Source organism: Mesocricetus auratus, unplaced genomic scaffold, assembly GCF_017639785.1.
Source record: "Mesocricetus auratus isolate SY011 unplaced genomic scaffold, BCM_Maur_2.0 Super-Scaffold_4256, whole genome shotgun sequence".
Lineage (NCBI taxonomy): Eukaryota > Metazoa > Chordata > Mammalia > Rodentia > Cricetidae > Mesocricetus > Mesocricetus auratus.
In genome coordinates, this window is record NW_024429182.1 from 36,442,920 (window position 1) to 36,468,847 (window position 25,928).

Genomic DNA, 25,928 nt, shown 5'->3' on the forward strand with positions numbered 1-25,928 from the left:
GAAGAGGCAGGAATTTGGGGGGGGGAAGCTAGCTTTTATTCAGGTCCAAGACAACTCCTAGAGACAGTACCCCATGTGACTTGATGCTCCAGTGTCCCCAGTGGTCTGAAACAGGCTAGGGTGCTCCTTGCTGGAGGGAACAGTGTTTCCAGTGCAGGGGAATGACCGTGTAAGACACCAGTAAGAGATTTTGTCCTTCTGTTGACAGCAAGTCTCACTGTCCTGTCAACATCAGAGACGGTCAGGCTTTCTGCTCCCAGCAGTGAGACAGGCATAGGCTGGTGAGGAAGGCAGTGCTGATGTCCCCAGACCTGAGAGTCTGTCATGTTCCCTTTACCATAAGCAGGGGGCTCTTAGGCACTTTGCTCTACCTGAGTTTTTCCACGGTGATACTGAGGTCTGCCAGGTCCAGTTTCTGTATACATCTTCCTAAATGCCCCAACCTAGGACACTGAAACTCAGCCTTAAAACTTCAAAACTGAGCCTCAGTCCCCAACACCAAAGCAGGTATCCAGAAGTGAGGCAGGTCAGACCTTGGCTATGTACATATTACATTTTTCCTTGTGCACCTCCTTTTTTTGTTCATTTAAAAATCACCTGCATGACAAGAATTGGGTTAGGCACTGGACTCTAGTGGGAATAAGACTCGCTAGGTCTCTTGGAACTGGGGAACAGGAGAGGCTGAGAGAGCACAGAGAGTGTGTCAGAACTAAGACGGGGGAGCTGAGGCAGCTTGAGTCCCACCACATCCATCCCACCACATGCCCTGCAGACCACACACCATAATACCAGGGATCTGTGGGACATGAACAGACAGAGGCGGGGCCACCTGTAGGAGTCATGGTCCTTAACACAAAGCCACCTGTTTAAATGCTTGTACCCGTTAACTGCCCAGGCCATCTGGAAGACCTTATGGAATATACCAAAAAGCATGAGAATAAAACAACTCTCCCAGTATTACCTACAAACTTCCCATTGCTCTGGTGAGTTGGTTTAAGATGCCTGTTGGGTTCCTTGGCAGAATAATTTTTAAGACTGGAAAAATGTGCTTCAATATAAGGCTTCAGAAATGGCAATTTGAAATAACCAGCGCATGATTTGTTCTGCTCTCCCTAATCAGTATTTCAAGTTGGGTTCCATTAACTTAGATTTCCAACCTGCCATTTTGTTGGAGGTGCCAATTAAATAAATGATCATTTCGTCTCCATGACAACAGTGAATGATGCAGCAAATTAAGAAATATGGTGGGGAGGGAAGAAGCCAGAGTGGTATCTATAGCAACAAGAGCAAACCCACGATACTCTAGAGAAGAAAATGAAAGCTGGCACTAGTTTGGAAAAGAACGGAAGTCTAGAGGGCAGGACTTGGAAACAAGGGCATGAGCAGAGAGACGCTAGCATGCTTCGTCTGCCAATGAGTGTGCTTTAGGAAAGGTAAAGAATTCAGAGGGTTTCTGCAACTAGAAGCATTCTCCTTCCTGTAATCTGGGGGAAGAAAGGCCAATGAGCATCCAAGTGGCAAGACAAGAACACAGTGCTGCAGACTCCTGTCCCTCAAGCTGCAGGCCAGAAGACTGGCAGTGCCACCTTCCCAGGAGTTTGCTGCAAAGTGGCGTCCTGATTAAGACTTGTCGGAACAGATCCTGCACTTCATCAGGGTCCCTGGGTAGCTCGTGTGAGCGTGAGAAGCAATGGCTGATGAAGATGACCAGGACCCACTGAAAGGAACAGCACGACAGGAAAGCCCTAAGCCCAGACGTTTCCCTGCCGTAGCTGAGGGGTTGGGCTGCAGCAGTGTGAGTATCTGTTGAGGTCCAGGCACAAAGTGGGGTGATGTCTAGAGAACTGTCTAGTGGCACTGAATCTACTGAATGCCAGTCCTCATTGGGTGTTGGGAGTTCCTCAGCCAAGACAAGGCATGGGGTAGGCTATCTGATTTTTCAGCTCAACAAAGCCGAGAATCTCAGAACACAGAGTGTTCAGTAGTTTCTACCTGGACCTGCCTGCTGTGCATGTCTCTGCTGAGGGAGGCCACCCAGGCTTTCTCAGCCCCCTCTTCAGCAGTTGTCACTTGTCTTCCCCCCATGGAGATTCTGTTTACAGACATCAAAGTCCAGCTCCTCAAAGGACCCGACCTTTCCTGCACAGGAAGCCCAGGGCCTCTCCGTTTGCATTTGAGCAAGCTTTGCTTTCACCTTGAGTTGGCGATTTGTGGACAGAGCTGAGTCTCCAGGCAGCTGTCAAGGGTTAGGCTGACCTCATAGACACCATGGTCCTTCATCTAGGGTGGGTGACAGGAGAGTTGGGGTCTAATGGATGGTCAGTTGGGGACCCTGAGCCTTTGCGGTTTCAGGTAGAGGGTGGCTTATGGGAAGGCCAGGCCCTGACATAAGGTTGGGAGTTACCAGAAATTCCTGCTTCTTAAACCCAACTGGGACAGAAGTCTGAGAGCAGGGTTCTGGCAATCAAGTGATAAGGGCCCTTCTCTGGGCTGCAGACTGTGGGCTTCTGGTTGCCATCACATGGAGGAAGAGAAGCAGAGAGCCTGGCAGGGTCCCTTACATAAAGGCACTGATCCAATTCATGAAAGCATCACCCTTTAAGACCTAATTTTCTCCCAACAGTCACTGGGATTAGAGCCTCAACATGTATTTTAAAGGGGCATATTCAGTCTAAAATACCCTTCTTCCTACCCCATGTCCTTTCCAGACCCAGTTTAACTCCCCATAAAGTCACCCTCACCAACTTCACTCACCAGGTTTTCCCTGTCACATCTGAACTCCACGCCACACACATCCTCAAGGCCAACACCACGGCCAACAATGGGGCTGGGTGGGTCTTGTCTGTGGAGGGGGCTGTCCTGTGCATTGCAGGCTGTGCATGTATTACTGTCTTCACAGTGAGACAGCTAAGACAGTCTCCAGGCTTCTGGGACATGCAAAATTACCTCTGGTGGAGGATGTCCACTTAGACACCCTCCTGGACAGTTGGGATGCCTTGGGGGTGTCTCTTCACTAGCTGAGGGATCTGTCTCTACCAAGGGCCAGCTGTGTGGTTGCTGTTCTGTGCCTCAGTTCCCTACTCAGGCAATGGGTGACAACAGTACCTGTTGCATAGAAATTCATGAGCAATCAGAAGCTTTAAGTTCAATGAGCTAATCCACAACCACCCTCTCTGCTCAGTGTTGGGTACACAGCCCTTGGCTTCTGTAACTGTGGGGCCAGTCACCCCTTTTTGCCAGGTCTAGCTCCTGGGTGAGGACCTACCCACGGTCTGGGCCACACAGTCCTTTGCATTTCTCGCATGCACACACAAGTAATCTGTTCATAGGAGAGAAGGGAGAGGCAGGCTAGTGGGCAGTGGTCCTGCCTTTTAGTAGAGGTCACCATGACAACACTAGATCAACCATTGCAGGTCAGGCTGAGTTCTTCCCCTTGACTCCATGCCAGACTATTGTCTGTCAGTTCAAGAATACACCTCTAAACACACTGTCCTTCCTGATACAAACCTAAGTTTTAACTTCATCAAAGTGAAATTAAACTTCCAAAGTCAGATGTTTCCTCTCCTAAACTCCTGCAGCCTTCACCTCTATGTTGCTACATCTCCTTTCAGCAATGTGACTCTCTTGTCCATGCATGGCTTCTCCATGGATCACCTAACAAAGGTCAATTAAACATATCTCAATGTCTGCATTAAGCAGACTTTCTGATTTCATCATTACCGTACAGTCATGTGCTGCACAGTCATCTTAGTCAACTAGACCACATATACCGTAGCAGTCCTGTAAGACAACAGTGGGAATGAAGAGTTCCTATTACCTGGTGTGGTAGTCTGAATAGATATGGTCCCTATAGACTCATGTGTTTGAATGCTTGGTTCATAAAGAATGGCACTATTAGGATGTGTGGCCTTGTTGGAGTACATATGGTCTTGTTGGAGGATGTGTATCATTGTGGAGGTGGGCTTTGAGGCTCATATATGCTGAAGCTACACCCAGTGTGACAGTTAATTTTCTGTTGTCTGCCCATCAAGGTGCAGAACTCTCAGTTCCTTCTCCAGCACCATGTTTGCTGGCATGCCACCATGTCCTGCCATGATGACAATGGACTTCACCTCTGAAACTGTAAGCCAGCTCCACTTAAATGTTTTCTTCTGTAAGAGTTGCCATGGTCATGATGTCTCTTCACAGCAATAAAATCCTAAGACACCTGGAGACTCCATAGGCATCTTAACACCACAGTACAACTCACTCCTCATGTCTATGGTGACATTTGTGTAAGCTCATTGCATTGCTAACATAAAAGTATAGCATGTGTGCATGCACATACATATATGCACAAAATACTTAAAGGCTATGTTACTAGCTTACATATATTTATTATGCTGTATTATATCATCATTTTAGGATGTACTACTACTAATTAAAACACATTAATCATAAGATAGCATGCTGTGTTACACTATTAGCTCCTCATGGGTCCTACAATTACTGTCTCTCTTGGTTTTGCCACAAGATCACACCAGGTGCCTGCCTAAATTATGTAAATATGGTGTGATGTTTGGAAAATGACTAACTGCCTAATGATTTGCATTTCCCTGATGGCTAAGGATGTTGAACATTTCTTTACATGATTCTTGGCTATTTGATTCCTCTGCTGAGAATTCTCTGTTTAGATCTGCATCCCATTTTTTAATTGGATTATTTGACTTTTTGATGTCTAATTTCTTGAGTTCCTTATATATTTTGGATATTAGCTGTCTGTCAGATGTGGGTTTGGTGAAGATCTTTTCCCATTTTTCAGGGTGTTATTTTGTCCCTTTGCCTTATAGAAGCTTTTCAGTTTCATGAAGTTCCATTTATTAATTATCAATCTTAGTGCTTACACTATTGGTGTTATCTTCAGGAAATTGTCTCCTGTGCCAGGGCTTGCACAACTATGTTCATAGCAGTTTTATTCATAAAAGTCAGACACTGGAAACAACCTAGACATACTTAAACTGAAGAATGGATAAAGGAATTGTGACACATTTATACAATGGAGTACTACTCAGCTGTTTAAAACAATGATATTAGGAAGTTTGCTGGCAAATGGAAGGAACCAGACAAGGTTATCCTGTATGAGGTAACACAGACCCAGAAAGACAAACATGAGTGCACATTAGCTGCAAAGGAGGACCATGCTATGCCCCACAGACCAAGACAAGCTGAGTAACAAGCAGGACTCGCATTAATCTCACTGTGAAGGAGAAACAGAATGGACATTGCCAGTGGACAGGGAAGGGGCCTGGAAGGGGGAATGGGGGTGGGAACTTAAGAGATCAGGTTGGGGGAAGATGGAGGGAGAAAGTACTGGGAGAGACAACTGGGATCTGGGAGCATCTCTGGGATGAGCTAGAAACCTAGAACAATGGAAACTCCCCGAAATCTATGAGGGTGATCCTAGCTAAGACACCTAGCAATGTGGGATATGGAGGAACCAGCTATATCCTGTAACCAGAAAAACTTCTAGTGAGGGAATTGGGATGTCAACCTAGCCACAAACCCTTCCTACCTACAATGTGTCCTGCCTATAAGATGTGCTGGGGATAAAGATGGCACAGAAATTGTGGTAGTGACCAACTAATGACTGTCCCAGATAGAGTCCCATATCCTGAGAGGGACCTCACCCCTGAGAGCAAGGACCCATAGGTGGGATACCCCAGATAACTAGAATAGAACTAAACACAATTGGCAAAAAATCCCCAATGAAATGATTCCTCATGATATTCTGCTAGTCTCATAGATGCCTAGCCCAACTGTCATCAGAGAACCTTCACCCAGTGTCTTAGTTAGGGTTTCTATTGGCTGTGAAGAGACACCCTGACCATGGTAACTCCTAAAAGGAAAACATTTAATTGGGATTTCAGAGGTTCAGCCTGTTATTATCATGGTGGGAAGCATGTCGGCATGCAGGCAGACATGGTGCTGGCCACATCTTGATATGCAGGCCACAGGAAGTCTACTGAGACACAGGGCGGTACCCTGAACATAGGAAACCTCAAAACCTGCCCCCACAGTGACACACTTCCTCCAACAACGTCATACCCACTCCAACAAAGTCACACTAATAGTGACACTCCCTATGAGATTATGGGGGTCAATTATATTCAAACCACCATACCCAGCAACTGGTAGGGACAGATGCAGAGACCTGAGGCCAAATATTATGTGGAGCTTGGAGAATCCTATGGAAGAGGGAGAGGAAGGATTGTAGAAGTCAGAGAGGTCAAGGACACCACGAGGAAACTCATAGAATCACCTACCCTGGGCCCACAGGAGCTCACAAATACAACCAACAACCAGGGGGCCTGCATGGGACTGACCTAGGCCCTCGGCTTATATGTTATAGTTTTGTAATGTCTGACTGTGAGATTCCTAACAGTGAAAGCAGGGGCTGTCTCTGACTCTGATGCCTGTTTTTGGGACCTAGTGCCCCCACTGGATTGCCTCCCTGAGCTTTAACAGGAGGAGCCTAGTCTCACTGCAGCTGATACACCTTGGCTGGTTGATATCCTTGGGAGGCCTGCCTGTATCTGAAGAGAGACAGTGGAGGAGGAATAGATGGGGCAGAGTAGAGGGGAGGTGTGTGTGCGTGTGTGTGTGTGTGTGTGTGTGTGTGTGTGTGTGTGTGGAAGAGGGGGAACTTTGGTTGGAATGTACAAACAACAAAAATTTAGAAAAAATTGCCTAATGACACCTCTCTCGGAACTTATTTCTCCACATGTGGCTGTATACTAAGCAACAAGTATACCTCAGGATGACCTGTCACCCTGCCCTCTATGCTCACCTGCAGTCTCGCCCCAGCTCCTCGGATAAGGGTGTTGGCTTTTGAGGGTTTTCTTGGGCATCGAATGAGTACTGTACAGATGTATTCACTCCCCGCCCTCCAGGTGGTGTTATCTTTGAAGCCCCCAGGACCAAGGAAAGCTGAGCACCACAGCCTGCCCACTGGCTGGGTGTGGGGTTCTGGGCCCAAAGAGGCTATAGTGTCATACTGGCTATACGAGCAGCAATGCCCTCTAAAGGCTATGCATACAGCTGCCTCAGGACTAAGAAGAAAAGCCAGCTCCCCTTCAAGTAGTCACATTTGTTTTCTCATTAAATCTTTTCTTTAGTGACTGCATCAGTGTGGGTCAAACAAGAATGAACGTGTGGACTAGAGCAGGTTTTCTCCCTATGACACTCAGGCGGTGGCTTGGGAAGGGACAGATTGACCCCCACCAGTGCTCTCTGAGGAGCACTCCCATGAACTTTGTAGGAGGTGGTGAATCACCTCACGTATATCCGGCTGACTATAAAGGACTATGGGTTATAGAGCTGAGGAAAATCCTGCTGGGGCTGAGTCTGCGCCACGGGAGGAAGTGAGTTAACTGATGAGTTGTACCTATGATGGGCATTGGATTAGACAAAGGTGTTACATCAGCCTCATAAATTACTTGTGATCCTGACCTATGGAGAAACTTGTAGTAGCAACTTGAGGGTTAGCTGCTTTGAGTACATGTCTATATCGTTTGCAGCTGGGTCTTCCTCAGTGCCTGGGCTGAGACATGTTCACAAGATTCGAGGACTGAATGGCAGTCCTATTTCACATCATTTCAGGTATGCTACGGAGGTTTTCTCATGCCTAGGTACCTTGATAATGCTCTGGCAGGTGGACAGAGGCAGCCCCACCAGGCTGGTGCCGTTAATGGACATGATCTGGTCCCCGATGTTCAGCTTCCCTGACTTCTCTGCGGGGCCTCCATGCATCATGTTGGCAATGATCACCGTCGGTAGAATGGATCCCCAGCCAGACTCTACAATCACGACTCCCAGGATTTCTCCTTTCTGCTTCTCTATGAAAACCTGCAAGGAGGAAAACATGTAGAAAGCCTGTATCAGCAGCCACATGGGATAGGTATCAGAGCTGGTCCCTTGCCTGCACGGGGAAAAGAAAGGTAGTTCTTTGAGGATGTCAGTCCAGGTGAGCTCCTAGCTTCTCTACATCCACGGCATCTGGGTCACACGAACCCGTCTAGACCTCAGAATTCATCCTTATTTCATATGACCAATATGACCTCACACACAAACACAAGAGGCACTGGGCTTTTCTGTTTTCTTTTGAAACATCAGTTGTCCTTTGTAGTGAGAGCTTTGGTGGCCTGCTACACTTTAATCTGTAAGTGGCTTTTGGAGTCTCTGCACAGTTTTTCTCATTCCACAGTGCTCTGTAAATTATTTTCAGTATTTAAGATTTTCGAGTGAGAAAGAAAACACATGAAACATTTCTCTGCAGGGAGGAATGTGAGGAAAGAGAGTGACACTGAAGTTGCCATGGCCAAAAGGCTGGGACGCACGTGGCAAGAACAGACCCTGGACATGCATGATGTGTTTGTGACCTCTGATGGCTGGCACAGAAGCAAGGGTTAGTGCTGGACAGTTGTGGTATATGGGAGTGTGCAGAGATGTCAGGAAAAGAAATGACCCCTTTGGAGGCATCCAATGGAGTCTGCACATGTATGTACTGGGGCCTGTAAAGCTACCGTCACAGATGCTGTCCACTCCTCTCTGCAGCTTAAGCAGCAGTGGGCTACTTGCCTGAAGCATTTCCCACAGCCACGTGTAACGAGCCTGTTACACACTGATCGTTTCCCATCACTTAAACTCCTGTGCTGTGGTTCTAATCTTAGTGCCTCCTCCAGTGCTTCAACACAGAGCAAAGGTATTTATGGATGCAACCGAGCTAACTGGGTACACTAGAGCATGCTCCAATCTGATGTGACTGGTGCTCTTCCTAGAGGAGATTTGGACACATGGAGGATGACACCAGGACATGAGAAGAGGCCATCTGTGAGCCAAGGAGAGAGGTGTAAACACAGCCTTTCTCCCAGTCCCGAGGACTCAACTTACCATCAGCTCGACCTTGTGCTGCAGCCCAGAACCAAGAGGCACTGCCTGTCTGTTGTTGGAGCTGCCTCGCCTGTGGGGTCTATTATGTGCATGGCAGCTCTGGTTCTCTATGACGTGAGGGACTGCCTTGGCCTAACCAATGAATAAATAGATCCCTGCCCATCCATGGTCAGTATGGGCAGAGGGTACAGCTACCTCTATGTCCTCTGCCCTGTGGTTCAGAAGGAAGGCCATGCCCAGCAAGACCATACTCCTCTTTAGTACCTCCCCCAACTCCCCATTTGCTCTGAGCACAGACTTCCATTGAACCTCTTGAACAAGAAACCTCTCCAAGGCTGTGGTCCAAGGAACCTGACTCAAAACACCTAATGGCTCCAAAGTCCATGTTCTTATTCAAAGATCTTTTTATCTGGAGGATAAAGTCTAAACATTTTGGCTGGATTTTCAAATTGTCACACTGTCTCTCCTGTCTTCACTTCCTGCTCCTATTGACTCATCTCCTTCCTGATGTCCCAGCATTCTAACCATCAGGTTTTTCTTACCCTTCCATTCTCTCCTGTCCCTGAATATTCCAGTGACCTAGAAGCCCAGACCAGTTTGGTTGGCCCTAGCTCCCTCCAGATATCCTGCTGTCTGAAACATCTGAGGGTGAAGCAGCTACTGTATGATCATGTGATCTGTTTGCCAAGGGCAGCTGTCTCCATCAGTGCTTGAGCTGGCATGCCACCAACTACTTTCAGTGCCCTCTCTGAGATCATGGGCTTCTTATCCATACCTATAGAATTCTCTCAAGGGGCAGAGGCTATCATCTATATTTGTTTTTGTTACTACATAATGATAGGGTCTTCTGGGAGGAAGCCAGAGACAGGCATGAGAGCCACAGAGTGTCCTGTCAATACCACAGTTTGCAGCCTCTCCTTTCACAGCAGGGCTGCCCCACCCTCTAGAACCCCAGCCAGCTGGCTCAGTCTGGAAATAAGTCTTGGAAGTACCTACATCTTTGCAGTTTTCCGACTTGGAGAAGTGGATCAGGTCATCGTTGTACATGTCTTGGGTGTTTAGCAGGTCACTGTACTCCTTTTGGCTGAGGTCTTCTGGGTTAATCCCATTGGCCCTGAGGAATTCCTGGTACGCCACACTGAATGCCTGTCCTATGGACTGTGCGATCAGCTGGGCCTAGAGCAGCAGCATAGGGAAAGATAGTGGTGAACAGGGGAATGCCTGGTACATGCACCTCTGGATGCTTCCTTGTGGCATTTGAGGGTCCTAAATAGCAGGTCACTCAGTCATCCTATATCAGGGTACCAGTGCCTGCCAGGAACTATTTGAAAAAAATCAGTATGTTTGTTATGATGACTGTGCCCATAAGGGAGTCGTTGGCATTCAGTAGACAGGAGTCACAGATGCTGGGCATCCTACTATACAAAGGACAGCCACACAAAATGACAAGTCACTCTACATCCTGTATGTAACACCTGTTTCTAATTACGGTATCCATGACTGGGTTCTAGTTTATGCTTAAATACAAAGACTCATTGGGTGGCCCTGCTACACTGCATATTTAAGAATAATATTATGCAAAGTGAAGGGAAATTGTCCTTTGAGATTTTATAAGTAAGTTTCATGTCTTTTAAAATCATCCATATTGGGCTGGAGGGATAGCTCAGCCGTTAAAGGCTAGGCTCACAACCAAAAATATAAAATCATCCATATCATTTGTGTGATTTGAATTGTTAATAACATTTGATGTGGGATATCATTCTGTATGTTGTGAATTTGTGTTGCTTTTATTGGTTAATGAATAAAGCTGTTTCAGCCAATGGCCAGGAAAAATATAGCTAGGTGGGAAATCTAAACAAAGATGCAGGGAGAAGGAAAGCAGAGTCAGGGAGACGACATAAAGGAGTAACATACTGGAGCATTACCGGTAAGTCATAGTCTGGTGGCAATACATAGATTAATAGAAATTGGTTAATTTATGAGAGAGCTAGCCAGTAATAGGTCTGAGTTATTGGTCAAACAACTATACTTTAATATTAAGCCTTAGAATGCTGTTTCATAAGCAGCTGCAGTGACCCAGTGGGTGGGAGAGACAGAGGAAAACATCCCTATCAGCCTGTGCAGTCACCATGCTGCATGGAGGCTCTGCTTGTTTATAGATATGGATTCTTGCTTAGCCCTCAATTCAAAATGCCAAGTAGAAAGTACTTACAGTACTGCATCAAATACAGTACAGTTCTCACAGTCAAACTTAAGTAAGCAGGTGTCAACATCTGGCTGCTTCATGATGCTTTGGGGGATGGCTGAGCCCAAGCATTTATAGTGTCATGATTTTATCTTAACCTCTTTCCTCTTTTCGTTATACTTATGGCTATAAGATATTTTGTAGAAAATAAAGGGAATTGGAGACGGCTCAATGGTTAAGAGTGCTTGCTGAATAACCATGAGGACTGAACTAAAACCCTGCCATTCATGTAACAAACTGTACATGTCTACAGTCCTAGCTTCAAGAGGGTGGTAGAGGCAGTGAGCCTGCTGACTTCCAGCCTAACTGAGAACATGTGAGTCCCCTGACTGCGGGAGAGACCCTGCCTCAGAGGCATAGGTGGGAAGTGATAGAGGATGCTACCCAATACCCTCTTTTGGTCTTTGTGCATACAGACATCCTACATCTACTTATTCATGGGGTGGGCGCCTTGCCTAGCCCAGCCTGGCCCAGGCCAGCTCAGCCCTCAGCTACAGAACAGTGCACTTGCTCCAAATTATAGTGGAAACAAAGCCACTGGGGTCATTCTGTTCTTCCCCGTGCAGATATAAAAAAAAAAAAGAGGAAGAGACTCCTTATGAATTCCATGCCAAATGGAGGTAGCAGGGTTCCTGTGGGGGATCTCACAGGCTGGTGAGCCTTTTCTGTGGCCCGTAGAAGCCAGGAGCCTGAAGACTCTACAGTTTTACTCATGAACTTTCCTGGCACTGTTTGTTTCTCTCGTGCTCCATCCTAGCCTCAGCCTTAAAGCACAGTGCAGAGGGAGACAGGAAGAGGCAGTGTTGCTTAAGATCAATGTCAGCATCTCCTGGTCTCCTGGTGGCGGCCACAAGCATGGCAGCTCTGGTTCTCTATGTTGTGAGGGACTGACTGCCTTGGCCTTCTCTCTTCTTGAGGAGGGCAATTCATTGCAGCTAGGTAAGCAAGGCCCAGGAGGTCAGGTGCCCGGGGAGGTCAGGTGCCAACGCAGTGCAGAGCCATTGTGGACAAAAGGACACCTCTGCTAGGAATGCACCTTCCCGATCTGACCTCGCCTCCTGCTAGAATGGGGTCATTGGACTGGGAGGAAGGACGACACTAACTGTGACAGCAGGACAGTTCTATACAGCTCTGGATTTCTCTCTACAAACACCCTGGTGCCGTGAAGACCTGCTTGGTCTTAGAGTGACAATCTGGGTCACGCTCTTTCAAAGAATGCTGCCCCCCCCCCCAGCTAACTCAGCAGTCCCTTGCCTCAGGGCCTTTGCTCTTGCTATTTCCAATATTACTGTAGTTAAGTCACTGCTAAAATGTCACCCTCTTGAAAAAAATACATTATGCTGATCACCCTACTTGAACTAGTCCTGTCTTTCTGTGTGTTGCTCCTGTTTTGTAATGCAGCAAAGCATTGCCCATGTCTGATTTGTTAAGCTGGTTTATCTATTTCTACCCCTTTCAAAGAGTAACTCATGCACTTTATTTAACCCTACACCTGCAGTTCTAGAACAGTGCCTGACATTCAGCAGGTGCTCCATAAACACGTTTAATGTATGATGAGCCAGACTGATTCAGGTCCTGAGAAACTGGACACCTAGTGGCTATTCAGGTCACCCAGAGGGAGGTTGGGGAAGTCAGCCTTACGTCCTCAGACTCAAAGACATGGCAGATCATCTTGTACTGTCTTTTTCCATCCTGGGATGGGTGAGAGGCCTCCACATTCTCCTGGGAGTTGGAGCGAGGCATCCGTCTGCGGGCCATAAGCACGACAATGTTCCCAATGTCTGCGATGTAGGAAATGGTCCTCAGAGGGTGATCCATCATAGGCTCCTAGAAGTGAAGGATGGGGCAGGTAAGTAGCACATAAGACCCAAGAACTTAGGAGATGGTACCTTCTTCCCTCACCCAGGCTGAGGATGGAACCCGGCTGGGGTGGGACAGGGCAAAGCCCTCACTGCCAGACCTTTGAATTCTGCTACCCAGGCCTGAGGCATGTTCCTTGGTCAATGAAGAACAGGAGAAAAACAAGGAATATCAACATTTTATACCATGTAGACTCTCTGGTGGTAAAGCTGAAAAGATAAAATCTAAATGCCACTTGTGTGTGTATGTGTGTTTACTGTGCACTTTTTTTTTACTGTGCACTTTTAAATAAGGCTAATGAGTCCCCCTTCCCAGAGAACTCATTGGAGTGACAGACAATACACATGTTCTGAGTTTTCTTTTGTGCTTTAAGAAATTAGTCACGGTCCTACCTAGCATCAGTCTTTTGTGAACAAAGGTCTTTGGAGTCCGTGGGGAGTGGATGAAGTCCTGAGTGAATGTGTATCACTGGTAAGAGCAAAGCTACTTAAAGGATCCTAACGACTCAGATCCATAGGGATGGCAAAGCCACGCCCTGGTCCATGTGTAGATACTGACAAAATGTGTGCGGAGAATGTAGAACCCAGTTTTGTCCTCAGCAGTGTTTACAGCCTGAGACTGCTCCCCTAGTGAGACAGCCCCCTGAGATGAACCAAACCTGCCTCCTTGTTCAGATGTATAAAGTAAACACTGAGTTTCCAGGGTGCTGCTGGGACATCTCCATCTCAGTGCATGGTCCACCAGATCCCAGCTGGTGTGTGTGTGTGCGCACGAGCGCATATGTGTGTATGTGTAAAATGTGTGTATGTGCATGTGTTTATGTGTGTTTGTCTCCTTCATTCCCTTGTCAATCCAGTCAGGTTTCCAGGTCCTCGCACATAAGTTGCCCAAAACCTGGGGATAGCCACTTTACAGGCATGGGGAGCCTATGTGAAAATGCCACTAGCCTTGACCCCCGAGAATGGTGGCAGCAAGCTGGTACCTGTGTATCAGCATTCAACACTTTGATCCTCTGGGTAGAAATGAAGAGATCCACCTCAGTCATTGGCTGAGATTCGCCCTCAGGAGCCTGAGAAGAAAGTGCATCAAAAGCAGTTTTATTATGTCACCTTAACCCAGAGGCATGGGAAAAGGTTAGCTCTCACACTGGGTTACCAAGACACAGTCACCAGAACGGCAACACAGACTCAAGGGTTACATTGCCAAAGCTGAAGGTACTACAGAGAGGATGGACACATGGGCAAGAGTTAGCACCTCTATGTTACAGGGGAAGGTAGAGTCCCCTCTGCTGCTTCCCCTACAGCAGCAGTCACTGCAGCAGATTAACTCTGGACGTTATGGCAAGTGGCCCTTTCTGCAAGGGTTTTGGAGGCTGAAGGGTAAGAGCAGCTAACTCATAGGGAGGACCTTGGAACAGTCACTCACCCAGTTTACCCTGCCAGAGCTGATGGAGGACAATGTCTGTAGTAGGTGCAAATGAAGCCACTGGATGCAGTTCTGGTAAGAGGGTCTTCATGTTCACACATCACCACAGCAACATAGAAGCAGCTGCCTGCTCCTGTAGCCACCCCGTTACAAAAGAGCCCCCAATGCCTCACATCCTCAGAGTAATTTACAAATACCTAGAAGCTCTACAATCCCCAAAGTGCAGCCTGGCTCATTTAGGACTGAACCCTGCACATGAGTGGTTACTAGCAAGTTTTCTTTTTTTGCATCCAGCAATCTGAGAAATCCTCAAATCGAATGTACTGTAATTGAGTAGTCCCAGGCCCCTGCCACATCATTGCTCCTGAATGGCTGCAGCTTCCACACTAGAGGGTTCATTTAGCATCTCCAATCTGCTCCCTGTCGTTCCTCTGAAGTGAAATGACCAAATGAGCAACAGAAAATGGTCACTTGAGGCAACTAAGTTTGGAGAAAGGCTGGCTTATGGAGCGGTTCAAAACGAAATCGGAACAAAAAACTTGCTGGATGCAGAAAACAAGAACACAAAATCATAAAAAGGCAAAACATAAAAGAAAAGGACAGGCGTAACACCAAGTGATGAAGTTGTTTGTACTGCACCTTCTTCCTGCTTTTGGCTAATTTCTGGGCCGTCTGCTTAGCATGGAACAAACAGAGACAGGAGAATAGTTAGAAAGAGGAACTGACATGCTAACACTGCTTAGGGGCATAAAGCATGTGTGGGAGAAGACAGGCTTAAACACCCCACTCTAAGGGCATGAAGGAACTTCTTATGCTTCATTGTAATTTGCCATTTTAAAGAATCCACCTTCTGTTGTTTTTATTGCATGCCTGATTTGTTATTTCACTGATTTCAGCTTACAGTTTTATTTCTCTTTGCTTTCTTTGGGAGTGACTTACTGAATTTCCCCCAGCTCCTGATGAAAGCTCCAGCTGTCCAAAGTCTTTCTTCACTGAAGCTTTGACTCCCTCTCTGCTTTAGTTGTCTCCCAGTTTTGTGTACTGCAGTCTCTTTACTGCCACATTACAATACTCCAGCTATGAGTTCTCTGAACCCTCAACTGGAGTTGTTATATTAATTTTAATGTATTTGGAGGTTTTCTAACTATTCTTTTGGCATCAGTTATGGGATCAATTTTACTGTGGCCTGAGAATGTATGACTCCAGTCTTTCTGAAAGTTGTCTTAGTTGTCTTAGGTGTTATGATCCAGCACATGACTGACATTGGTGAACATACATGCACTGCCAAGTAAGCACAAAGTAAGCATTCTCAGTTGTCAGCTAAGATGATGACTCTCATGTGGGCTTGTGTGTGTGCCTTCCCTGTTCCTTTATTGACAAAGCTGTGCTGAGATCACCAGGTGTCACTGTGGACTTGTCTTTGTACTGTTTTTGTTCCATTGATCTTTGTTTGCTCTGTTTTGTAGCTGTGTTATAGAGTGTATATATATTTGGGGTGGTATGTCTTATTGAATCAATCTATCATTTCCCCCCTTTTTATCTGCAGCAATAATTTCCTCTTACACTTTATAAGATGAATATAGTTTGTACCTAACTAAAATGGACATGTTTCTCCTTGTACTTATAGTTAAAGATAGCATAGTTTAAAAAGCTGAGCTGGACTTTCCAAATCCAAATATCTTTTTCTGATATCTATTATTTGTGTGATTTTGAGCAAGCCACTTAACATTTTTATGCCTTAGTTTCTCTACATAAAATAGGGAATAAACTGATATAATGGGTTGTTTTAAAAGCTAAAATGAATACATGAAAAACTCCAAACAGAGGACTGAGCATTCTGTCTGAGTCTGCTATGTACAGGTATAGTTTACACTTGTGGAGTGCAGTTCTCCAATTGTATGTATGATATATGTGAATGAGAGTCAGTGGCCACACTGTGGAAGATGTTATGGCTGTGGGGTAGGTAAAGCTGCATCATTGTGATGGGTGGGTAAGGCTGGACAATTGTGATGGGTTGGAGGATGTGTGAGGCTACAATGCTGTGATGGGTGTAGGGTGATAAAGCTAAGCTGTTTTGATAGTTTGGTACCAGTGGGTAAGGCTGTACTGGATGGGGGTGGGCAAGGTTGAACTTTTGTGATGGGTGGGTAAGACTTGGCTGTTGTAATGCAGTGGGTGGGTAAGGCTTTGCTGTTGTGATGGGGTGGATGAATAATCCTCTGCTGTTGTTGATGGGGGTGGGTAAGGCTTGGCTGTTTGATGGGGTGGGTAAGGCTGTACTGTTATGATAGGTGGGTAAGGCTTGTCTGTTGTGATGGGGTGGGTGGATAAGGCTCTGCTGTTATGATGGGTGGTTGGGTAAGGCTTGGCTGTTGTTATAGCTGGGTGGGTAAGGCTGTACTGTTGTGATGGGTGGTTGGGTAAGACTTGGCTGTTGTGATGGGTGGTAGGTAAGGCTGTGCTGTTGAGATGGGTGGATAAACTATTCTCTGAATTCCTGGGTACTTACCTGGTAGAAAAACTTTGCTGTCAGGAATGCACTTCTATTTCACTAGTGACTAAACTGTGTTGTCTGTATTATCCCACTGTGGGAACTGGATGACTCAGTCATCCAAACAGCACATAGTTAATTGCTGGTACACTCAGGAAGGAGGATGACCCCACTCCACACACAGCTTCCCCACCATGAGGTGAGCAATCTACTCTGGAGACTCCTGTAGGTGTTTTACCAAGCACCTGTCAGTGGGTGTATTCTTGCATCTGACAAGGCTCTACTGGGATGTAGCTAGTACCACTCAGATGCATGTGGATGAGAGGCCTTCCCTGACCCGAGCCAATTTTCATCTGCCTGGTAACATCTCCTCTTGGATCTTTTCTCTAACTCTATTGAAATGACATGAAATGGCCCAGGAATTCCTACTCCTGTTGTTATCAAAAGCCCAACAAAATACCCAGTTTCTATTCTTTTCTGGAACTACAGAAAGATGAAGAAGACAAGCTGAGTTTCATGACAGGTATTTAGCATGGTTTTCAGAAAGTTGAAAATATTTTATGCAGGTAGAGAAATGCCATCTTGAAATCACTTGGATCTCTAAGTATTCTGCACCAAATTATAACACTCAGATGTAACATTGAAAAGATGAGCGAGTCAGTGTCTGAACGAGAGATTGGAAGAGGCTAATAGAAACCTCATAAGGCCATGGATGGCAGTACCCTGGGAAGAGCTGTGAGCCTTCCTCTCACTTCCTCTCACTTCATTGGTGAGTGCACCAGGCGCCCACCAATGGCCGTCCCACTAGGCTGGTCACACTGTGGGGAGGGCTTCGTTAGTCTGTCTGTTCTTTACCCAGCTAGCATCTATTGAGTTATGGTCCTATGCCAGGACTCTTCTAGCTATTTCACAGGTCACTGTCAAAGCTCACAGCAACCCTGGAGGCAGGAACTATATATAGTAAGACACTCAAGAGTAGGAAAGCAGAGCACAGGAAGCCTATGTAATTGTGTCATACAGCTGTGAGCAAAACAGTGATTCAGACCCAGGCAAGCTAGCCCTGCGGTCTACCCTCCCTTGTGCAGCTTAGGTAGGCTTTTCTTCTGGAATGTCTCAGCTTCCCATAAAATGGGGCTAATAATACCTACCTCCCAGGACTCCCTACACTCCAGCCTGAGCAATGAATGAGGCAATAGTATAGGCCTGGCAGATACCAGCAGCATCCTCTCTACTGTTCTCTTCAAGCATGCTGGGAAGTGACACAACTCAGACAAAGCAACAGTGATAGAACATTTAATTCTACAATGAAGCTATAATTTTTGATATTTAAAAGAAGTCACAAAAGAATGGAAAAAGTATGAGCTCTGGGACAGGCTAATAAAGACAGATTTAAAAAATGGTAACGAAGGCATGATCTGAACAAAAACGTGTGCAGCACACAATCCCGACAGCATTTGTGACGTCACTACATGAGCCTCACAGATTAGAGTGAGAATGGAGATGGGGATACCACCCTGTGTGTGAGCACCCAAGGTCTCTGTGCCTCCGAGGACCACTTTAGCCTCTGCTGAGGAGTTGAAAATGAAGTGAGAATCCTGGGAGAAAGGATGACAAGGAAGCTAGCACAGGCTTCAGTCAGTGCCCGAGCCGTGTGGGGAGGAACATTCCAGAACATAAGAACATGAGGCAAAACTCTCTTCAGAGGTCTCTCCCCCAAATCTTTCTAAGGCACTACCAGCGAGGCTGTAGCAGGCAGGCAGTACACCATGGTCCTTTTAGTCCTTGCTTGAATGACTATGGGAGCTACTGTTTAAATAATACTGTATGGCAGGAATTCTGACCATCACTTACTACTATTCACGTGTTTTATGTTCTCATGGGTTTTCTAACTAGTCAACAGTTTTTAAAAATCATCCCATTGACGCATTAAATTTCTGTTGAATACTTATGCTTCCTCTTTATCTTTGCAAACAACCAATACTTGGCTTCGCTCATGTTTTGTATTGTTTTGTTTCTGATCTTTGTTATTTGGGGTTTAGTTTAGTTTTTACTTTTCTAACTCCTTGAGATACCTCAACAGGGTATTTGCAAAGTTTCTTTTTGTAAATGTAGGCACTCATAAATGTAGCCTTAGGGTGTATTTACGACATCTCACAGTTGTGTTGTATTTATTTCTATTTTAATTTTTTATTGAGAATTTCACCTATGTGCACAACGAAATGCAATCAATGTCCCCTTTCCCCCAATAGTTTCCCTTTATAACTGCATGTCTTCTGTTGTTGTTTTGTAACTTACTAAGTATAATTAGTACTGCCCATACGTACTCTAGTGTGGGGCCATCCATTGGAGTATGGGAAACTGCCAGGAGCCACACTCCCTGGGTATCTGAATAAAAATGGCCCCCATAGGCTCGTGTGTTTGAATATTTGGTCACCAGTTGGTAGACATGTTTGGGAAGGATTAGGTGGTGTGTCATTGGGCACAGTCTCTGAGGTTTCAAAAGACTCATGACATTCTCAGTGTGCTCTCTGCCTCCTGCTTAGGGTTTGAGATGTGAGCTCTCAGCTGTTCCTGCCCCCATGCCTTCCCTTTGCCATCATGGATTCTACACTCTCTGTTACTGTAGGACCAACTAAACGTTCTCTTTTATAATAAAGCTGCCTTGGTCATGCTGTTTGGTTACAGAAATAGAAAAGTAACTAATAGGATGACTTCCCTCCTCTAGCAGCTCTCAACTTCTGATTGGAGGAAAGCATTAATTCACCCCTCAGTTTCTCAGTGAGGCACCACTCTGTGCTGCTCCACCCCGGGCTTCACTGTACTTTCCACCTAGAGTTTCACTTGGTAACTGGTTTCCAGATCCATCAATCATTGCGATCAGAAAGGGTCTAGCATATGATTTAAATGTCTTTAAATCTGTGACATAATACATAATCTGTTCCAGAGAAGTCCTCTTAAACTTAGGAAAATGTGTTCTGTAGCTACTGGGGGGATTATTCTATGAATGTCTAGGAAGTTATATGATTTATTTTATAACTTAACTCTGGCATTGATTTGACTTTAGGAGGAGGCCTGGATGACCTGTTCATTAACCAAAGTGGAGTGTTGAAATTCCACACTATTTCTGTACTGGAGCCTCTTTCCACATGTGATAATAGTTGTGTATGAAACTGGATGCTTTAACATTGGTACATATTAACTTATGATTATATCTTACTATTGACTTGATCATGTCGTGATTGCCTTTAAACATTCTTAAAGTTATTGTCTTAATGTCTGTTCCTATAGATACTTATTGCTGCTTATTCCAGGATTTCCTTCACCTCGAGTATCATTTTGCAACTTTCCCCTTTGGTTTCTGTGTAATTACTTGCAAAGCAGACTACCAGTAGGCAGTTACTTTTTTAAATCCACTCAACAATTCCCTTAGGTTTCAACTGGAAAATTTAGTCCATTTACATCAGAGGCTATTGCTGATAGGTAAGGACTTATTCCTGTCATTTTGATGTTTTCATGGGTATGTATTTGCGAGGTATGTATTTGTGTGGTGTGTGAGGTTGAGGGCAGAGGCTGACACTGGACACCTTCCTCAGTCACCATATATACTGAGGAAGGGTCTCTCAAATGAACCCAGAGTGCATTGATTCAGCTAGTCTAGCTGCCCTGCCCCGGGAACCCTGTCTCTACTTCCCTGGTGCTAGGAGTACAGACAGAAGATGACATGGGTGCTCGGGGCCCAGACTCAGGTCTTCACAGCGTGGTGAGTGCTTTCCCCAGTGAACCGTCCCTACAGTCCCTAATGATTTTCCTTTGGTTGTGGGAATACTTTTATTTTCTTCCTGTCTTACCTTTGGGCTGACTGTTGAAGAGGCAATGCTTGATTCTTCTCTATTTGTCTTTTGTGTAGCTTCTCTTGTAAGAGGATTTATACTTTCACAGGTAATTATCTTTCACTTCTGTAGTAGGTTTCCCTTAGGTGACCTGGTGGTCATAAATCAGTTTTGTTTATCTTGGAAGGTCTTATTTTTCTCCATTTCTGAAACAGTCTTGCTTGGTAGAGTAATTCTGGCTGACTTTTCATTGTTGTGGGTCTTGGAGTGTGCTATTCCATTCCTTCACAGACTAGAGGATTGCAGGATTCCAGCTGAGGTGTCTGCTACAATTTTACTGAGCATACATACGGTAGAAGTGACAGGGAATTTTTCCCACCTGCAGATTGTAAAATTATTTCCTAGACTTTCGACAGTTTGACTATAATGGTGGGGTGGAGATCTTTTCTGGTTAGGTATCTTACGCCCAGATGATCCTATCTTCCCTAAGATTAGAGAGGTCTCCTGCTATTATTTCCCGTATCCTTAGCCAATGATATAGATATTTTCTCACTTTAGAGTGTTACAAAGATTTTGTTCACTTTTTGTTTGTATGAGATAGTCTTGCTATGTAGCCCAGGATGCTCTTCAATTCTCAGTCCTCCTGATTAGCTTCCAAGTGTGGGAATTACAGTGATGCTGGGATTATAGGGATGTACCCGTATTTCAAAGATACCAAGTGCATTTTTCTTTTTTCTCTTTCTCTCCCCTGCCTTCTTCCTGTGGATTTTTGTTGTTTATGCTTGTTGAGTCTGAATTGGATATTCAAGGAACCTGTTTTCAAATTCCAATGTTATTTCTTCCACTTGATCTAGTCTTTCAGTATTTTCTGGTTAAGCATCTCTTTCATTCCAAGATTTCAATTTGGTTGTTCTTAAAAATCTCTGGTGAATCTCTCATTCTTGTCCTGCTTTGTATTCCTAATTTCATTTGATGTTTTTAAAATATTCTCTTGGATATCACACATTTTAAAATTCTTTATCAGGCATTTCATCCATTTTGATTTCTTTGGACTTTATTGCTGAAGAGTGATATCCTTTTGGACATGGTACACTTCTTGTGCCCCTATCCTAAGGCTTCTGCATCTAGTGGATCAGATCCCGACTACTCTTGGAGGTGGTCTTCAAAGTAGCTTTCTTCTGAAGATGTGTCTTATGTCAGTATCCACTTTGCTAGGCATTTGGCTTTATTTACACTTGGGCACTGTACTGTAGCCTGCCTGCAGCTTTGCTGGTTATGATTCATGATTGGGCACTGTACATGCTGTGTCAGTCAGATTATTGTGGGCCATGTGAGTTGAGGCTCCAACAGTAGAGTATGAAATACTGCATGGGCAATCTTTACCATGGGGGCCATGGTACCCACCCTCTTAGTTATGTGTTTTCAGCTACTGATATCAGCTCTGCTACTACTAAGGGCCTCTGGTACTTAAAGCCCTAGAGGTGACAAGGGACCGGAATTCTTTGCTTTGGCTCAGACACTGTGCAGGGAGAGGATGATGGTACCACAGCCTACCCTGTATGGTACTTCCTATCAGGTAAGGTGTGAGGACATCAGGAAGTAGATAGGTGGGGTGACAGCATCAGCTGTGGCACTCTCCTCCACTGGCTTCTGAGAGCCTGGCCTGTAGTAGGGCCTCAGCCCCTCCTAGCCTTGTATGTATAGGGACAAGATGATAGCTGGGCTTTTTGCCTTTCTTTTCTACCCTAGTGAGCAAGGAGTAGTAGGACCTGGCAGGAACAGAGTCAAGTTCCCCTTAAGACTTGCACATCTGGTGACAGCTGGAGTCACAGAGCTATCATAGGCTACCTCACCATATTCTGGTGGGCAGGGCAGCAGGGTACCACCATGTCCTGTCAGTGGCAGGCATCTGAGTGTGAATCACTTTCAGTTCTGGTGCAGGATGAGTCTTCAAGCAGCTCACCATGGTAAATGGTCCTAGAGGATGCCTGTCTGATGACTGGTTCCTAAGGGGTCACCATCTGTTCCCCACCATGACAAAGTACCTTGCCGAAGTCAGTCACTCTGATGGGCTTAGGCCACTGAGGCAGCTACACACTAAACTGGGGCAGTGGAATGTGTCTGGGGTCTCAGAGATGGAAACAGCAGAGGTTTCAAACCCCTAAAGTAGTCCTAATTCTGACGCCAGCTGTTTTCTGAAGGCAAACCCCAACAAGTCAGGTGTGGCGGTGTATCCTGACTTGATCCCGACTTGATCCCAACCCAGCAATCAAGAGACCAGGTAACTGGAAAGGAAGTCTGGCTACATAGGCAAAACCCTGCCTGTGGCTCCAGACTTCTAGCATCCCCAGTGTTTGCTGGTAGATAATGTGAGATTCTGTTGCCTAATAAAGCTAGAGGGCAGATTTTGGTTACTTAAGTGGGACTCAAGCCTGTGAGGACAGTCAGTGCCTGCAAGGGCAGGCCACTGGGTCTCTCCATTTCACTTGTCTGCAAAGGACAAACTAGTCTCCCTCTCCCCTGGCTGTGTTTCTCTTACTATGTTATCCCAGACTTTTGAACCCTAACCCAGTCACTTAGTCAAAATACAGCTATCCACTGTTACTTGGAGTTCTTGTTTGTGGAGGAAAAGTGAGTCCCGGACACTTATGTCCAGCCATCTTAGAAAACTCTTTCTCCAAGCCCTTAACAAGGAAATGAATCTGGAAAATATCCAGAGACTGACTGTTTCATGCTCTTCCTTGCAGATGGAGACGAGTGGCAAGTACTCAGCTTGACTGGAGTCTGGAGAGTACAATTGAAAAGGCACTTCATAATGCTTTCAGGTAGCAATTTATAGGACACCATGCAGAGTAGACTCAGGAGCTGTTCACTACAGACTCTTGGGTCTCACTGTCCAAGTATCTGTCTCAAGAAGTCTGGGGTCAGGATGGAGAGCTTGCATGTCCATCAGGTTCTACACAATATTGGCTGCTGGTCCCCTGGACCACATTCTGAGATGCGTGTTTCTGATTCATCTCTAAGTCTGTTGTTGTTCACGGGTGTGTGTGTGTGCTCATGCGTGCATGCACACTTCCTGCGATGAGAGTATTTCTTCTAACAGATAGTAAGTGACAAAGGCAGAAAGGACACATGCAGGAACCAGCCAAACTTGGGGAAAGCAACAGCAAGGGAATTCTAATTCTGCTGCTGCTGTTGAAATTTGCTTCATTTCTTATATCTTGATAGATGGAACAAGGTTTTGTTTTCAAATTCTTCAGTTTGCCATGCAGTAATATCACTCAGTCTTTTTGGTCCATTTATTGGAGTGCCAGTTTCTCAATGTTTAAGACTGGGTGTTGGTTAAATTTTACTTCTACAGTGCCTATCACAAAAGTCTCTATAGAAATAGCCTTTTAAACCAAAGTCTTCTTCCTTCCTTCCTCCCTCCCTTTCTCCCTTCCTTCCTCCCTCCCTTCCTTCCTTCCTTCCTTCCTTCCTCCCTCCCTCCCTCCCTGAGTAGACAGTGGGATCCCTGGCCTGCTGTACTCTGTGTTCCCTGTGCTGAGGTAGCCTAGAAGAACTTATTCTGGAAAGTCCAGACTCTCTATAGAAAGAGCATAGTACCCACTCTTGTTGATTGGTTTCTCCTGAGCAGGGGTGGACTCCATGACCATGCTCTGGAGCCCCTGGACTTCTGGGGATGTATCCTTCCTCTGCCTGCCAACAAGTCTGAGCCAGCTCCCTACTCAGTTGCTTTCCAGATGGGATGGACTACAGAGTTATCTCTACTTACAGTGGAAAAAGGCTTCGGGCTGTGTGCAGTGTCATTCTGACAAGCATTTAGATGGATATAAAGGGAACAGGAAGCAGGAAATATTTATTGACAGACAAGTAGTTTCTTCCAGCACGCTGAAGCACATTGCAAAATGATACTTATAAGCTGTAAGTGAAATGTAACCATTTAATTTTACCACTTTATAGTGAATATCTCACACTATATCAATTTACTTGTAAAAGATAAATACATGTTTTACAAATACCCACTCTGGGCAGGTTTGAAACATATTTATAATCAGTTGGCTACTTGCTTGTTTTGAGAGCACCATCTAATTTTAGGTTTACCTGAGCTCTGGGATTTCTGGGTGCTGGTCGATTGAAAGCTTCAGAGTAAAGGGTCTGCTCTTTCATGAGGGAGCTGGACTTGAAGGTAAAACTACACTGTCAGCCCCCATTATGTAGGCAAGAGAGCAGTAGAGGACATAGCAATGCCGGGAGCGGTGAGGGGGGGTGCTGCCGCTTACCGTGTGTGCTGCCTGCCTGCCCTGACCCCAGTGCCATCCTGGCCTTTCCTAAGTGCCATAAGAGGAGTGGACAGACACAGACACTCATATGTGGAAGTCCAAGGCTGTCAGGAGGCGAATAAACAAGGAGCCCCAAATAAAGCCAGCGTGTGGGGACCTGATTAGGTAGAACCTATGAGACACTAACCTTGAGGCAACACTCAGTTTTCTGTTGCAGGAAATCTCCAGTAACCCTTAAAATCAGAATGTTGTTTAGTTCTAGAAAGAACACCTATGTGGCCCTGGTCACAGTACTTGGTATTTTGATACAGTTCTCATGTGTGGCTTTGTTCTGGATGGTTTCAGAGTGTGGAACATACTTGGTTCCAGCCCAGAGAAGCCTCTACCATTCCCAGGCACAGGGCTAGTTCCTATCTGTCAGGAAGTCATCGGGTAAGCTGTGTCAGCTCTGCAGTATGGTCAGCCTTGGGGAGGCTAATGGCACCACTTGCTCAAGGGGCTTAATGTTATGTGCTTTGCAGAGCTATTCCCCTTGGAGTCTGGATTAGGACTGCATTTAAAAGCTAGTTTGTTTTTCTTAAGAGATTTATACATTATTTCAAGAGCTGTGCTGGGGATGTATTAAATTAAGATAGAGAAGACCATGGGGGAAAAAGACCATGGAGTGATGAACAAAAGGAATTAGGTCAATTGCTGTGATCTGGATCTGGAATGTTCTTTCTAAGGTCCAAGTGTAATGGTTTGGTTATCAGCCTGTGGTACTTTTGGGACATGGTAGAACCCTAAGGAAATGGGTCTAGTGGAAGGAAGTCAGGTTATTGGGGGCACACCCTTGAAGGGGCTATCGGTCCCCCACTCCTTCCTTT

At 45.6% G+C, this 25,928-nt stretch overlaps 1 protein-coding gene across 5 annotated transcripts in view; it reads right to left on the reverse strand.

Annotated features, from left to right (window-relative positions):
- Apba1 (amyloid beta precursor protein binding family A member 1) overlaps window positions 1-25,928 on the reverse strand; it is a 204,900-nt gene that overhangs the window by 6,830 nt on the left and 172,142 nt on the right. For 3 of the 5 annotated variants that reach the window (XM_040746304.1, XM_040746291.1, XM_040746292.1), the window contains 5 exons: window positions 15,098-15,133; window positions 14,016-14,102; window positions 12,815-13,000; window positions 9,925-10,104; window positions 7,672-7,884 (listed from right to left, as the gene is read on the reverse strand). In XM_040746304.1, coding sequence (XP_040602238.1) covers window positions 7,672-7,884; window positions 9,925-10,104; window positions 12,815-13,000; window positions 14,016-14,102; window positions 15,098-15,133 — 702 coding nt within the window. The remainder of the gene's footprint in view (window positions 1-7,671; window positions 7,885-9,924; window positions 10,105-12,814; window positions 13,001-14,015; window positions 14,103-15,097; window positions 15,134-25,928) is intronic. The other 2 variants (XM_040746299.1, XM_040746300.1) reach the window with 2 other exon arrangements.